General features: G+C 43.3%; 1 protein-coding gene across 1 annotated transcript; it reads right to left on the bottom strand.

Annotated features, from left to right (window-relative positions):
- Positions 1–9,401: 9,401 nt before the first annotated feature.
- Positions 9,402–13,951, bottom strand: LOC101768388 (protein BOLA4, chloroplastic/mitochondrial). Its single transcript, XM_004965328.4, has 3 exons — positions 13,618–13,951; positions 13,415–13,482; positions 9,402–9,833 (listed from the first exon to the last, which is right to left on the bottom strand). Exons 1-3 carry the CDS (start codon positions 13,888–13,890, stop codon positions 9,680–9,682), a joined length of 495 nt encoding a protein of 164 aa, XP_004965385.1. The 5' UTR covers positions 13,891–13,951; the 3' UTR covers positions 9,402–9,679.
- Between the last annotated feature and the right edge of the window lie 3,437 nt (positions 13,952–17,388).

The raw sequence follows: 17,388 nt of genomic DNA on the forward strand, positions 1-17,388 counted from the left end.
CCTTCTAAAATTTTTGCAAGAGAGGACCTTAAGGTGGTTGTAGTCCTCGTGCGTGCTCGGGGCACAAAGCGTGGCTGACTCTGGAGAGGCATTATGCAAGCATGGTTCTTGTGGTGTTTCAAGAATGAAGCTTTCACGCTTGTCTATGGAATCCTTTCCTTCAGACTCTAGAGTCGGCGCCTCACAAAATTCCATGGCCCATAAATTCTCCATCTCAAGAGATTCATCATGGAAGATCAATGTTGATTCTCTATCGTGGTCGAAAACAACATGATACGGACTAGCGGGAAGAGGCTCAAACTCGATCGAGGGTGATGATGATCGTTTGTCTTCACAAAAGTGGAAGGGTTTCTTCCGAGTCGTCCTCTTCTGGGGCAGAAGGTTCTACGCCCTCAAATAAAGCCGGCTCGGATGATACAAATGGAGATACAAGCATAACCTTCTCGAGCAGGTTTTGCTTGGGATGAGGCTTCACCATAGGATTTTCTAAGCAAAAGGTAGTGGTGGCGGAAGCAGTTTCCCTAAGCTTTTCATCTAGGCTCCCTTGAGATGCATCGAGAAGTTTTTCTAGTGACTAGCCTAGGAGGAGATCAAAATCAATGATATCAAAGATGTGAAAGTCTAAGCACACCTCAATTTTGTCTATGAGGATCGGCACATCCCTTGCGATCCCCCGACATTTGAAGAAGAGTCCCGAACGACTTCTGAAGTATTTGTCAATCGGGGTTAGAGGCTTGTTACCCACAAGAGTGACCATGAGATACTCGGATATGATACAAGCCTCTGCAGTAGGGTCATGAAGGGTTTCTACGGCATTTCCCTCATAGAACAAGGGATGGTCGTGGAAGTTGAGCTAATCCGAATTGCTTCGGAAGTACACTTTACGTCGTTCGACGAATCCACTATGGTTGTGTGGAAAACTTCATCGAGAACCTTGTAAGGGCATAACGACACCATAGGCTTCTCGTGCCTAAGATGATTCAATTTCTAACGTTTCCAGAAGGATCATCCTCGAATCAGGAAGAGAACTCTGAAGGTTGAATTTCTTCCTCATTCGGTGTTTATAGTTCAAGAGAGGGCTCATGAGATGAATCTTGGGGTGTGGAAGGTAAAGGCTTGTATTTGGCTGCTGAGGGACTCTCATGGCTCAACTCGGGTTCCTCTCGGCAGGGTTCGTTAAGGTCGGTAGGGAAAGAAGAGGTTTCTAAGAGGCTATCTAGGATCTCTCTTCCTTCCGTCAGATTTTTGTGTGCAAACAAGCCTCCGGCAGTGATGTTGAGGTCTAAGGCAGATTTCATATCTAAACACGAGCAAAAGATGTACAATGATACATGGTCGGGTATAGACATGTCTGGGCTAGATACCAAAAGGCGTAAGAACCTAGCCCATGCTACACCTATGGACTCCTCTAATTGCTCGAAGCTGAGGATGTCAATTGGAAGGGAGTGTATGCGTTCTGTAAGGGAGAACGAGTAACAAAAGTCAACTCGAAGTTTTTCCCAATTATCGCATATACTCCCTACCGTACGGATGTACCATTGCTCCACCCTCTCCGTGAGAGAGAAAGGAAACAACTTCCACCTCAAGATTTCTTGTGTCATACCTAGGATTACCAAGCACGAACACAGTTTCTCGAACTCTAGCAAATGATCGTGGGGATCATCATTAATTGCTCCAGAGAAGGGTTGATTCCGAACCATGGCTATAAAGCTAGGGTGGAGTTCATATCTAGATGAAGAAGATGATGGTGGCTCATAGAAGTCGCCCCTTCGGGTAGAGAGGCTTTGACAGGAAGGCTTCTCCATGGGTAGCGGGGGTAAAGGTAGAAGGAAAGAAAACTAAAAAGATACGAGGATGACTAGGTAAGAAGAAAGATACAACAACCATTCCCCGGCAACGTCGCTAGAAAGCTTGTTGGGTATTTTAACGATAGAAAATAAATCTACAAGCCCACCAATACCATTGTAGTTTTCACCTCAGAGTATTCTAAGGGTATCGAATCCAAGGGAACATGTGTGCACTAAATCTGCACTAGTCAGTCCAAGGACACACCACGATATGTGGTGAGGGTAGAGAGGATTCCTGAGGTAGCACTTGAGGTAAGTTAGAGGTCAATCTCTCGATTAAAGATACTTGCTTCAGCCACCGGCTTACCCCTAGTCTGCCAGCTGACTCCGGCTTGCAGCTCTACGCTATATCTGAACGTGGAGGATTACAAGCTGTCACCACCTATGGCCTACCTCTAGCAATCCGTGAGATATAAGGCAAGAGAAGGATAACCTTTATCCTAGACACCACGTCTACGCTACTAATTACTACTGCAGTCTAACTACGTCTGAGCTCCCGTAGCAGACATACACCACTCTATATAAATACAGAGGGACCAACCTGCAAGTAAAGAGATCTGACCTCACTTAGATATAAGTACTACTAATGTATGCTGTATCAAGGCCTCAAGGAATACATAAGAGCATACAAGCCTACACTATGATAGCAAGGGTATATGACTAACATACGAGCATATAAGCCAAGCATAACTACTCATGCATATAAGAACCAAGTATAACACTATAAGAAGGAATCACGAATATGAACTTACTTTACTCAAAGGAAGCTAGCATCCGTAGAGGTACAAGCTGAGAGGAGAGTGCCGACACCCGACACTCCTCCCGAACTGCACATCATTCTCTCCCTATTCTAAGCACTAGCTAGGCAGTGCTCCGCCTTTGCAACGAGGCTCTAACTCTACTCTTCAGTAGTGTTTCTTCAAGTGATGGTGTCCTCAAATGAGGCCCCCCTCTACTATTTATAGAGTGGAGGTGCCTTGCGAGAGTGGAGATCCTCCAAGCATCTCATGGTAATCTCAAGGGAATTTTCTCCTCCAACTCTTCTCCTTCTGCCACCTAGCAGGATCCGAGGCTTTGAGATAGTAACTCCTAGGATAATGGCAAAAACCGCCTTTAGGAAGTCACCAGGAGTCGACATGTGGAAGCTGAGCTCAAGGGATGCTAGGGCGAGTTCGGCCAAACCCTGGGCACCACCTCTCGCGCCGCTTTTCGTCTAGGATGCTGCCTGGTGGGCCCTCAAGTTGATTCTAGGTGCTCGCGCCATGTTAAGGTGGTTTATCCCTTGATGTGGCCCATGGATTCGTGTGCTCTTTCCTGATTGGTTGGAGTTGTATTTTTTGTCACCTGGGTGTGCTTTCTCCTCCTTTCTAAGGATAAGTGACCTGTATACAAATATTCACCAACACTTGTGGAAATGGTTAGTAATAAAACCCTACCACTAGGTTGATGTTCATCTTTCCGTGTTTATGTAGGAGTTGACGGCCTGGAATTGGTATTTAAGAGCCGTCAATAGCAATGAATCCTGTCTGGGCAAGCAGCAAGGTTGGTTCTGTCTGTCATTGATCCTCGGATAATGTCGACAGATCAGCCATTGATGTTATGTAAGAACTCCTTGGCCATTTCTCTCATCACAACTTCGAGGTTTTTCTTGTAACAGTCACGCTTCCTTGTGACTTGATACGATCTTTCACCGCAAACTGAGAGCAAATAGTGGTTTCTAGTTGGCTAAAATCGGAAAAGCAAAGGTGACCCCATCTGGCTACCTAAAAACATTGCTCAAGGTTATGGCACGGTGTGATGGAAGCCTTTTTTTGTTTCGCGAACCGGTAACCTGTGTAACGAGTGGCAATGGTGGGTAAATACCCACCAACTCCACGAGGAGGTCTGTAAAGGGGGTTTTTGGAGCACCTCTTGAGGTACTCCACAAAAAACGTGGATCTACCCCCCTGCTCCACCTTTTTCCTGAAGCCGGAGTTGCTGGAGCTAGACGCGTTTGGTTACGAAATTTTCGAAGTTGGTGGAGTGGAGCAGTTTTTCGTGGAGTGGAGTGCTCCCAAACACCCCTCAGATGACACTACTGGAAACCACTTTTTCCCTATGTGCCGTCCAATATTACTCAGGGTAAAAGTCGTTTCCAGTAGTGTGATGCGCAGAATGGCGTGTGACTTCATGGAGGCATGTGTGCCTGTATCTATAGTGGTTTAGGCCTCACACGACATGGCCATCTGCTATGTTGGCAAGTAAGTATAATTTTAAAATGGGAATAAGCGGGTGATTGAAATCATCGTGATCATGCCTTCCTACCTTGCATGATTACCTGAAAACGTCAGAGCTACTGGCGGCTGTAATTTGACTACGCGCCGAATGAAAATTGCCATTTGTTGAGGCACTAAAGGTTGAAGGAAACAATCTTTTCGCTAACCAAAGATTGATTTGCTACACAATCACGCTTAACTTAGCGAGGGCCCATTTGTTTGTGGATTTTTGTACCTCATATACGTGACGAATGATTAAACAAGTTTCACAGAGCTAGCATGCAAAAGTGATAATACGTAGGCACATGTAAGCTTGGCTGTGGCCACTGCTTCGGAACCCCTTGTTACTGCCGGCTCCAAAACCCCCTTCAACGCCCGTTTAGAATCCGTTATATGAAATTTAGCAGTGATGGGGTACCCCATCACCACCGGTTAAAAACGCTACCCCCACCCTGCTCCATCGCCACGCTGCCCCACTGCTGCTGCTGCCACCCCGCTGCCCCGCTAGAGCCTGGAGAGAGAGAATCGAAAAAAAAGAAAATACCTGCGCCCCGCCACCTCCGGCCCGCCGCTGCACCCCTTTGCCCTGCTGCCTCCGACTAGCCATTGTTCCCCGCGCACTGCTGCACCCCCGAGCCATCGCCGCTACCGCACCCCACCTCGCCACCGGTTGCTGTCGCTGCGCCGCCGCGCTCGCTCCTGACTGCCATAGACGAGTGAGGGGCGTGCGGAGGGGGAGGGGAGGGGTGGCAGATGACCGGATCTAGCTAGGGGAGGGAGGAGGGGAGGAGAGGAGGAGGCAGGGAGGGGAGAGGGGAGGCGGCCGAGTGAGGGAGGCGTGTGAGGGTTTGAAGGAGAGGGAGGCATGCGGTTGGGAGAGAGAGGTGGGTGTGAGAGAGACGGACGCGAGGTAAGTTAATTATATTGGAATCTTTTTTTTTCCGTGGTTGCCTTCACACCTGGGCAATGTTACAAACCGGTGGTGATACTTTCACCACCAGTTTTAGTCACCAACCGGCAGTGAAAGGTACCATCTCCACAATTTCAGTCGTTCCTGCCCCTACCTTCTTCTAAACCGGCTGTGATAGTCTATCACCGCTAGCCCACGCAAAACCGGCTGTGATGGGCCGGCGGTGATAGCAGGTTTTGTAGTAGTGGGCCATGCAATTCTTGTACTCATCTAAGCTGTACATGTTTAAGTTGTAAACACAAGAAGATTTGTCAGGCTTGTACATGATTAACGAATATGAACACTTTTGTTACTCCAAGCTAGTGAGATATCCTTTTCTTTCTATTAGCAGATATGCCCGTGCGTTGCAACGGAAGGGGAAAAATTATCACATGACCCTACCCAATAGACATGACACGGACTCAACTGATAGCTTGATTTATGATCCAATCAATGATTTTCAAAATGGGCTTCAATTTTGTGCCCAAACCAGCCTAATTTATGTGACGAGTTCACACTATAAGTGGGTCGTGAGAATGCTGGCACGCAGCTTGCGCGGTCAAGCCTAGACGAGCGCGACACGCACCTGCTCGACCATTCTGACGGTCCGCAGCAGAGACGCGTGGGGCCAGACTGCCAGCGACGTCCGGGAGAACAAGAGAAAATCCTCTCTCGTCTATCCCGTGCCCTCGCTCAGCCTTTTTTTCCTCTCCCTCACCAGCCTCCATCTCTGGGCCAACGAAGAAGCAAAGCAGACGCTCATGCTCGGCTCTGTCTGCCTACTTCACGGCTGATTTATTGATTTAGTCCGCACCACCACAAATTTCGCCGGCGCCTGCTCCTTGTTTTGCTCGAGCAGCCGCTAATTTCGCTTGGCTAGGCAGTGCTCAAGCGACCAGTCTGCTTTCCTCCTCACGCACGCTACACTAGGAAGAAAAACAACCTTCTATTCTCAACAAATATCTGTTATTTTTAACCCAGGACTAAAGAGGCTTTAATCCCGGGTCTAAATTTTATAGTTCTTGGAGACGCCTTTAGTCCGGGACTAAAGCCTTCTGGATTTGTAACACCAATCGGGATAAAAGAATTGCATCTCCTACTTAGTCAGATTTGCATTCACTTTTTTCCGACGCGGGAGGCATGTAAGGAAAATATTTCAAATTACTCTCTCCAATTATCGAAGGAACCCTTAAACTATGAAATCGTTTATTTAACCTTTTAATATTGAATCTGTCTCCTCATCAATCGACAACGGACTGAAATTTTATTTTTCTATCCATCAATGTTTTCATCCATTGGACCGAGATCCAATGATCCAGATGCATGTCCTTCATATTATCTCTCTTGCTTATCTTCTCTTCCCGTTCCCCTTGGCTCGATGCAGAAAGCGAGCTACCACCGCCATCTCCGCTCTTTCCCCCGCGACCTCCACCTCCCTACCCGGCTCCGGCGGCGAACTGCCGCCTTCGTCGCTGCCCATGACCGTTGCAGCTGCTAACTGGTTGACCCTCAACCCCCCTCACCCCACCACCACTGCCCGCTGGGGGTCCTCCACCGCCCGGTTTTACTTGACCGGGAAGCTTATGCCCTTGCGTGAGCATTCCCTTGAGAGAGGCTGCAACAACAAGGACTAATGAAAAGCTTTACTTTCTGATACCTCGGTAAAAATTGCTGTGTCGGGAGTTTGCATTCTCTACCCGTTTACCTTCCCTATTTTATTGCACTTTACATTCCAATTTTACCTTTCCTAAAATTGCCATATGTAACTTATAAATTGAAACCAAAGGTGCAAAACTCTTTTACGGTAGAAATAAAAATATAGGAAAACCTAGTGTACATCTAGATAGATATTGAAAATATTTTTATAGGTGCTTGGATGCTTTATTTTTAGAACACCCAATTCACCTCCTCTTATGGTGTCACGGTCCCTTCGGACCTCACAAATTTACTGCTACCCTTATCTCCTGCTATCTTCTTTGATGGGACCGTTAAAAGAAAGGTCCTTTCGATTGTTCGATCTTCACAGCAGTAGGTTTTGTAACATGAATAACTAGCTGCGAGTAACAAGGATAACTAGCTTTATACATGATAAAGGTTGGATGCGACAAAGTTGCAGGAAAAGAGACAAAAAAAACTCCGACTCGATCTCCGAACAATTACAGAACCACAATCCAGGGAAGTTTTATACCTACCAAGGTTGGATGCAACCTAGCGATGGGGTAAGAGGCATAAAAACCTTGACGACTTCAACTCGATCACTGAAGGATCATAGAACCACCGGTTAAGACTAATCCATGCAAAAAGCCCGGAAGCCTAGATCATGAACTAGGGGAGAGTGATTTCCTTACAAGTCCATGAAGAACATATAAGAGCAAGGGTGTGCAAGGCACTCAGCAGCTTAGCTGCAATACCATATAGGCTAAAAATTTGTAATGATCAAAGTTATCTTTTCTATAGTACATAGGGGTTATTTATATTATGAAAAATCCTTATAGATAGGTGTATGATAAGTATGAACCGAAATCACCACGTTGGGAGGTGAAAGGCCAACAAGTGGAAGCATTCATGGAGGCTTTTTCGCTTCATGCGTATCTTCTTAGCTTTTGCGCAGTCTTTAGTTTCAACCATGTATATTATGCTCCCCGTCTCTTCCCGAGATGGTACAGACTTGAACATGAAGTTAAAGCATCTATCATATAACCTTGAGTCTTATTTGCGTAAGCCTTCTCATCTTAGTGTCCTCCGTATAACCTTCTGTATCCTTCACGTAACCCAACGAGAAGCTCATGTGTAAACCTGACTAGAAGAGTACAAGATTTAGGAAGTATATGATTCTCATCAATGTTTTTTTATAAAAATTCCCATCGATATTGAAATGTAACTAAAAGAAGAAAACATGCACCTTTTGTTGGAGTTTCTTAGCACGGTTCCGTGTAATCAATCTTCATACACATGTGCTTGTGTATCCGATGCTTGTTCTTGCTTAACTAGTTTTACACTTTCTTCTTGATGTGTAATCGAAAATGAACATGGCGTAGCTGGCGATGCATCCGGTGTAACTAAAGCATTTGGATTACGTTGGCTGGATGTCCTCATCATTCTTCACCGAAAGCAACTAGAGAAGCATTTTTCCTTTCATTGCTCTTCGCCTCTTCTGCAGCCGCGTCTCCGCTCCCTCCAAGCAGCAAGCAATAGTCCCACCAAGCAGTAAGCAACTAGTGAACCAGAGTGACCACCGCCACTCAGAACCCCTTCCAATTTCAGCTCGAGCAGAACATCAGCGCCACAACCAGCAAATTTTGTTGTTCCTCTCCTCCATCTCCACCTCATCAAAACCAGTAAGCACCAGAGCCTCCCACACATAGCATCTCCGTCAAGCCACAACGCCAAGAGCATCTCCGCTCGAAGATCGCGATGGTTGCGCACAAATGCGCCTCCAGCAGCGACGTGAGGCTGGCGAGATGGCCACCACCCTGCCGCTGCCATTGCAGTGGTGGCAGCGTCCTTGAAGGGGAGGCCGAGACCGACGAGGATGACTCTGCAGCATTGGTGCCGGTGTGGGCCACATCTGCGGTGACTCTCTGGAGGTGAAGAGGGCAGTAGTAGCGGTGTTGAACACTAGAGCAACGGCGCACGAGGAAGACGGCTCCTAGGTGGCAGTGGTACACGTGGACAATGATCGATGATGCGGCCACCCAAGTCATAAAAACAAGTCCACATGGGCAAAAGGTTTTATTTAGGTAGTAAATGTGAAAAATAAGTTGATTTTAGAATATAAAATTAAAGAGTTTTACTCCTTTGAGGTCTTGCTTGTCTATCAGTCACCCAAATCTCTACTAGAAATTGAATGGAGATGAAATTCAGAGTTAGGTTTGGGGGCTTACTCAAGTGCGTGGCTGTAGAGGAAGCTCTTAGATGGCTCGCCGGCCGGTGGAGGTGGTAGAGACGGCGGGAAGCAGAGGCGGTGAAGGCGCCGCCAAAGCCGGACAGTGGAGGACCCTAGCAGGCAGTGAGGCGGCGGGGGTGTCGAGGGTCAACCAGTTAGCACCCGCAGTGGTCGTGGGCGGCGACGGAGGTGGCAGTTCGCCGCCGGAGCCGGGCAGGGAGGTGGAGGTCACACGGGAAAGAGCGGAGACGGCGGCGGCGGCGGCTCACTTTTTACATCGAGCCAGGGGGAACGGGAAGAGAAGATAAGCAAGAGAGAGAATATGAAGGACATGCATCCGGATCATTGGATCTCGATCTAATGGACAAAAATATTGATTGATAGAAAAACAAAATCTCAATCGTTTGATGAGGAGACCGATTCAATATTAAAAAGGTCGTCGGTTGACGAGGAGACAGATTCAATATTAAAAAGGTTAAATAAACAATTTTATAGTTTAGGGTTCCATTGATAGTTGGAGAGAGTAATTTGAAATGTTTTCCTTACAGGCCACCCGCGCCGGAAAAAGGTGAATGCACATCAAATTACATAAATTTCTTTTTGAAGGAATGCTAATCATGCGAATTATTGACAATTCATTTGACGTGTACATTAATAGTATCAGAAAAAACAGAACCATGGTCAAGGCAACGGCCTGACCTTCAAAAGAGAGCTTAACTGTCTCCACATTTATGATATTGAATTACTTGTTTGCAGCAGCTTCATCTGGCGTCTTGGTAGTCATTTGGTCCACGGCATGCACGGTGCTCTGAAGCTCCTCCCATATAGCCTTGTAAACCATTCTCTGCCTATTTACTGCAGATTTTCCCTCGAATGCTTTGGAAACCACATCTATGCTGAGAATAGAAAAGGTTGGGGTTAGTTCAACTTCAGAATTGCCTTTTTTTCCTTAGGAAAAATATTGTCAATACATCAATGATAAGTAATACTACAAAAACTGCAGAAACATCCTTATCCAAATAAACATAATGTTGTCAGCCAATGTGAAAACAATATTATCAGCATAACGCCCAAAACAATCGTTTGAAATATGATAAAAAAAAAGGGCGGGAAAAGGGCTGACAATCATAATCGCTAATATTATAAGAATGCAATTGAGACCCTCAAGAGTTATATATCACAAGTAATTGAACAATAAGGGCTGACAATCATAATCGCTAATATTATAAGAATGCAATTGAGACCCTCAAGAGTTATATATCACAAGTAATTGAACAGTAACAATTCTTCAGAATCATTTTGTACAACATTTCTTCCATTCTTCTTTTCCGCACCCTATAATTTTTTCCTCTTCACAAAGGCTTTTGCACTGAAGCTTATCTTTATATGTTTCTGTACCTATTTTTCATTTAGCTTTTTTGTTACATGCTTACAGCAAATATTCAATATTTTATTTGAAAATATCTATGTTTTTTTGGAGCCATTCTCACTATTTTGTTAATTTTACCTAGTTAATTTAAAAATCTAGTGGAGGTAGTTAACACTATGGTGCCGCTAACGTAGCGCACATAAATAGACCTACATGTGGATCTTATGATGTTTGGGCTTAATATAGGTTGACACTGGGACTTGAGAGAAGCTTTGCTGGACAATGTAATGATGGATTGCAAATATTTTCTGTGGCTTCAATGCTCTTTGTTACAATTTACTTCATCCCATGTTAATGAACTAGTACAGCAACACATCATGGGAAAAAAACTGAGCACCAAAGAACGTGAGATAAAACCACAAACATCAGCTGCTGTGTGAAATGGTTGAATGGAAGGAACCATGAAGTATACATATTACTAGCATAAATATTACCCTGGCTTTGTGCTACTAACTACTTATTCAGTAATCAAATGCAAAACAACAACGATGAATTCACAAAACAGAAACTGTATTATGTAGTTGAGAGGATGATTTAAATGCTTGGAATCAACTTATAGAAGTGCATTGCACATTGTTAGTTTGAAGAAAAGAGCAGCTTCTATGTGTGAATATTAAGCAGAACATCCGAAAGTTAAATGCCAGACAAAAATGATTAAAACGATGGAATCACAATGAATAATAAATGGTTGATAAAATGCTAGGATTAGTGTTCTGAATGGTAGCTACTACAGTGTGATTTAATAAATGTCTTGTCCTCTCCATGCCAGAGCCGTAACTGCTAATTAGCCATGCTTGGTGATAAATGTGAGCATTATAATTGCCAGTCACTGCATGCATGCGTTGCTCTGATTGAGTTATAACTCACAGGGTATCATGTTTTTCTTTTAGGTCTCTGTGCATGTAAGTGAACAAATGGATGAATAATCGCTTGAAACTTGTGTGCCTAATATTTTATAAAACATGCAGCAATTATCTTACATTATATGAATCAAATATCATGTCAAGGACACTGGTATGTCTTCATTGGAACTCCCAATAGAAGTACATTTGTTTAATCATTTGTTTTATTTTACATTGATCAAACAGTCATTATCACAGATCACTCATTCACGTCACAATATGAATTTTCTTAGTTGTTGATCCATGATAGCATCACATCTCATAATTAGCTGTTTCCAGTTATTTCATTTCGTTTTTGAAAGATTGATCAATTATCAGCAGGCAAAATTCTGGTTGGGAACACCACAGATAAACTTCTCCAAAATCAATAACTAATCCCATGCTATAATAAATCGGTTTATAATAAGTAAGTGAAATTGGTAGTTCTCTATTCTAATATATAAACGTCACCATTTGTAAAAGGTTCAAGCTTGCCTTGGTTAACACTATGTTTGAAGTTGCAAGTGTCAAATGAAACTAGATGTTCATACAGACTTAAGACTTCATGATAAATGTGAAGAAGGCTCCCATTATGGCAGGAATCTGGAGAAAGAAGACCTTCCTCCACCCACCCCTCCATGCAGGGCAAAACTGGCTTGCAGGCCATTTCATTTATCCTTTATTTACTTTTATTCTTCCTTTTCCATTGGCTGTGGCAAGACTGAGTTAAATTTGACACAGTTTTCTTATTTTCTCTTCTTTCTTTTTCTTTTTATGTTTTCTTTTCTTTTTTTTCTTTGATTCCTTTTCTAGTATTGGTTAATTTGTTCAGATTTATTGTTTATCTTCTCCCATTTTCTGGATTGAGATACATGTCTATTTTTATATTGTTTTAAAAATGCAGTCTAAATTGTTACATTAGTATATCTCAATTGTTCCAATTTTGTATTTTGACTTTTTGGACAGTACATCTCAATTGTTCCAATAGTGTATCCCAACTGTTCCATCAGTGTACCTCTGTTATTCCGACAGTGCATCTCAGTTCTTCCAATAGTGTATTTCAATTGTTCCAATACTACACCTTAATTATTACAATAATGTTCTCAGTTATTGGATAGTGTATGCCAACTGTTCCGATAGTGTGTCCCATTGTCCCAGTTGTTTCAGTAGCATATTTCAACTGTTCAACAATAAACCTTCAACTCCAATTAATATTTTTCTTCGGATTGTCACTACTTTCTATTTTTGAATTTCTCTTACTGCAGATTTTTTAAATTTAAAGTGACAATATTTTTTAATCTTACATGCATAAAACAACAAAATAAAATACATGGGGCATCGTACATGAACTAATAGAACAAAATTAAATAGTACAATAATTTCATCGCACTAAAAGACAATCACAAATAAAATAGTAGAAACTAGCTAGGCCATTGTCTTTAAGTAATATTGGGCTATTGTTGATGTGCACATGATGGGCTGAAATAAGCATAAAGGCCACCAACTGAGAGAGAGGGCAAAATGATCTAGGCCTTTGAGATGTTTATGAGCCGGCCTGTCATCCGTTTAGGTGGGTGTGTGGAGGTTGCCTCCACGCAGATGGAACCTAACAAACCCCCATTTATGGACAAGAAACAATCTAGACATGCCCCGAAGTGATGTAAACTGCATACCACAAACAAACTCAAAGCATAGCAAGATGCAGAGCCAGTACATTCTGTTTTCGTGAGGAATGCCCTGTCAATGCCATTGATGATTGATGGACAATAAACAATCTAGACATGCTCCAAAATGATGTTAGCCGCATTCCACAAGCAAACTCAAAGCAGAGCTGAGATGCAGAGCCAGTACATTCTGTTTTGTTTTGTGAGGAGAACCACTGCACTCCCAAAAGCTTATATCTCCTGGATCAATATCCAGCATATGAATATCAATTCCACACCATTCAGCACCAATGCTTAGAACAAGAAGCAAGAAATTAATCGATCTACCAATAAACCCTGGTTTCATTTACACAGAAACGAAGAGAGTGCATTCTACAAATCCATGTCTATCTGACCTCGCAAAACCCACCCAACTAGTAGAACAGCACAGCACGCTCATCTCTTCCCATCCCGAGTGGGAAATGAGAACATCTTGGAGGAAGAAGTTAGAAGTGGGTACTTACCAGACATGGCGACCGTCCCCGGAGGCGTCGACGACCGTAACTGCGTCGGCCTCCAGCTGCTCCTTGATCTGCCAAGGAACAACAGCAACAAAACTCGGTCACAATGGCAAACGACAGCGTGCGAACGCTCATCCGGCCATTTGTGAAGCTTGCAACAAAATTATTAGGAGTGGCAAGCGAAGCCCGCGTGGCAAGGCAGGTACCTTGGCCTCTAGCGCCTTCGTGGCGGGGGATTCGGCGGGCCCCGCCGGACCCGGCGCCGAGGCCCAGGCCGTGAATTCCCTGGTCCTGCGGGGGACGGAGAGGGGGCAAGGGGGGCAGGTGCTGGGGTAGGAGGCGGAGGGCTGAGAGGATAGGGCAGAGGAGGCGTGGCGGCGGACGGAATAGACAGAAGAGGACGAGTAGGAGGAGAGGCCGCGGAGCAGCAGCGCTGCCAGCGAGCACGGCACGGCGGCGGCGGACCTCATCGGCAGCATCGGTCTTGCCGTAATGCCGTCTGACTGCGAAGTGAGAGGTCAGGAAGGGGAATTCTTTACGGGCGCGGTGTGCTTCTAGCCTCTTGTTTTGGGCCTGCGAAACATGTGCGGCCTGCGAAATAAATTCTTATGGGCTGAAAATGGTCTAAATTTGTAACACGGCAGGTCTCGAACTTTTTTTATTTTTTTATTTTTTATTTTAATATTTTGCAAAAATATATAGTCGGATGAAAAAATTGCAAAACTAGGCTAGTGTCGCCGGCTGGGCCGGCGGAAGCGCCTTACCGCCGGCCCAGTTGACGGAAGGGTCTTACCGTCGGCCCCGCCGGTGAAAGGGGTACATCCCTCCGCACCATACTTTCAAAAAATCATAACTAATTCATATCAACTCGGACGGAGATAAACTTTATATGAAACTTGTAGATAATCTCGATGAGATCTACAATATTGTACTTAAAACTTTTTCATTTGATGTCATATTGGTGCTCAAATAATCGACACAAGTTTCAGATCTAAATTTTTAGATCTGAAACTTGCATCGATTATTTCAGTAACTAAATGGCTCCAAATGAAAACAGTTTGAACTACAAAGTTGTAAATCTCGTCGAGAGCTATAATTTTCATATAAAACCTATTTCTATCTGAGCTCGTATGAGTTAGTTATCATTTTTTTGAAAGTGTGCTGCCCAATTTCAGATCTAAAAATTGAATTTTAGATCTGAAACTTGTGTCGATTATTTGAGCATGAATATAATATCAAATGAAAAAAGTTTTAACTACAAAGTTGTATATCTCATCGAGATATACAAGTTTCATATAAAGTTTATCTCCATCCAAGTTGATATAAATTAGTTATGATTTTTTGAAATTATGGTGCAGAGGCGTGTACCTCTTTCGCCGGCTGGGTCGACGATAAGACCCTTCAGCCGGCCCTTTCGCCGGTGGTAAGGCCCTTCCGGCGACCCAGCCGGCGGCAATAGTCTAGTTTTGCGATTTTTTAATCCGACTATATATTTTCACAAAATGCTAAAATCAAAAATAAAAAAATAAAAAAATTTCGCCCTATCCATCTCCCGGAAGATTTATATCTTCCGATGTTTAAGATTTGTGCAAACTATATGCACCTAGACTCGTAGGCGGAGCATGCGGGGTGGAGTACGGAGCAGGTGGTGGCGCGCATGCGGATGAGGTGCCAGCACGAAAGGGACAGGTGGTAGACTGTGATAGGAGGGAGGTGGATTGGATGTTACACAAGTTTCGACCTTTATGATCTTTTCTCTTCAACTATGGGGTGTTTGGGAATACCCTGTTAAAGTTTAACACCTGTCACATCGAATGTTTGGATGCTAATTAGGAGTATTAAACATAGGCTAATTACAAAACTAATTGCACAGATGGAGTATAATTCGCGAGACGAATCTATTAAGCCTAATTAGTCCATGATTTGACAATGTGGTGCTACAGTAACCATTTGCTAATGATGGATTAATTAGGCTTAATAGATTCATCTCGCGAATTAGCACAGGGTTCTGCAATTAGTTTTATAATTAGCTCATGTTTAGTCCTTCTAATTAGCATCCGAATATCCGATGTGACAATGTTAAAGTTTAGCACCTCGTATACCAATTCGAAATCTGTTTGAATGTTAGAATTAATAAAAAAAATGAGATCCAATATATTATTTAAATTTTTTTTACTTTAACGTTTCAACATTTCTAATATACTAATTCAACATTTTCTATGTGTCATTTAACATTTGCAATGTACTAGTTCAACAAATAAATGTTGAATTATGTAAAGAAAATGTTGGGGCATCAAGAAAAATATTGATATATGTAAATAAATTGTTGGAGAGTGTAGAAAAATGTTGGGCAAATAAAAGTTGGAGTGTGTAGAAAAAAAATGTTGGAGAGTGTAGAAAAAAGTTGGAGAGGTAGAAAAATGTTGAGCAAATACAAGTTGGAGAGTGTAGGAAAAACTGTTGGAGAACGTAGAAAAAATTGTTAGAGAATGTTGAATATATGATATGACAAAAAAATAAATAATCACGGGGTCTCTACTGGTGCGGCACCGAACGAGTGAGCACTAGCGACTTTTTTCTACGCGCAAGGTGTACTGCTGCTCTCTATTTAATGGGCTGTGTGTTGCTGCTTTACTAGGCTTCTGTGGGCCGTGCGATCAGTAAACTTTCTATCGCCTGGAAGATAGATAGGAGGCCCTGGTCCCAAATGAATACTGAGATTTGAATTCTTTCTTTTTGTTTGACCGCATCCAACCAATCGCCGGTGCGTAGGACATTTCATTGCTCGTTGTCCCACAATCGGTGAGTCATCGATGCCTGCCACGTTCTCCATCTAAGACGGCCGTTGAATTCTGGATGTTCACCTACATCTTCTCCATTTAGGTTTGATTTGGCAGCAAGGGAGTCAAATCCTAGAAAGAAAAGCCACCAGGGGGATTTTAGTGGCAAATCAATAGGTCCAGGTGGAACCAAGAGGCTAAATTCCTCTTTGGAGCAAAAAATTTAGGAAAAATTAAAGAAAAATCAGAAAGTAGACTGTTAACCGAACCGGAAACAAATCATAGATGGTTTTTGCCGGTACAGATTGTGTTAATCCAAACAAAACAAATTAACTCACGGACTGCTTTTGCCGGACCAGAGCAAAGCTAACATACTCAAATTTTTTCTCACGCACATAAAAAACAAATACCACGCACTTCAGCATATAAAGAACACAAGTGCATCAAGGACCAGTAAATTGGCATGTCAATTCAGCACAAATCGCTTCATTTTTCTCGGATCATGTATTGCTTCCACCAAGGATTCTGCCGGACCAAAGCAAAGCTAACATACTCAAATTTTTTCTCACGCACATAAAGAACAAATACCACGCACTTCAGCATATAAAGAACACATGTGCATCAAGGACCAGTAAATTGGCATGTCAATTCAGCACAAATCGCCTCGTTTTTCTCAGATCATGTATTGCTTCCACCAAGGATGCTACAGGTAAACAAAAATGAGAAGAGACTAGTCAAGCGTTAGATAGGAACCAATTGCATTTGAAAAGAAAAATGAGAAGAGACTAGTCACATAGACACAACAATATCAGACAGCAATGCTGTGATGCAGCAACCACTATCTACTATTCTTCAGAGATAACAGAAGTCCTCAATCATCGTGAGCCAAGACGCTAGCTTAGCAGTTGCAAAGTCAAAGAAAGCAGCTTCGAATAACACTTCTTTCAACCTGCAACCTGTAATTTATTCCACTGTAATTTGACAAACAAGCAACGATGAACCATAGATAGCTGTGATCTGTCCAAGCACCAAAGACAATGAAATATATTCCACTGCCAACTAATGCATGCTACTCCAGCTGTTGAAACGCCAAATTTGAGAAGGGTGCAACGCACACACCAATAGGCAGTTAACTGTGTAAAGATTGATAACTCGACAAGGTTGAGTAATAGTTGCACGAAAGGGGAATCTAATAAT

Source organism: Setaria italica, chromosome IV (genome assembly GCF_000263155.2).
Source record: "Setaria italica strain Yugu1 chromosome IV, Setaria_italica_v2.0, whole genome shotgun sequence".
NCBI lineage: Eukaryota > Viridiplantae > Streptophyta > Magnoliopsida > Poales > Poaceae > Setaria > Setaria italica.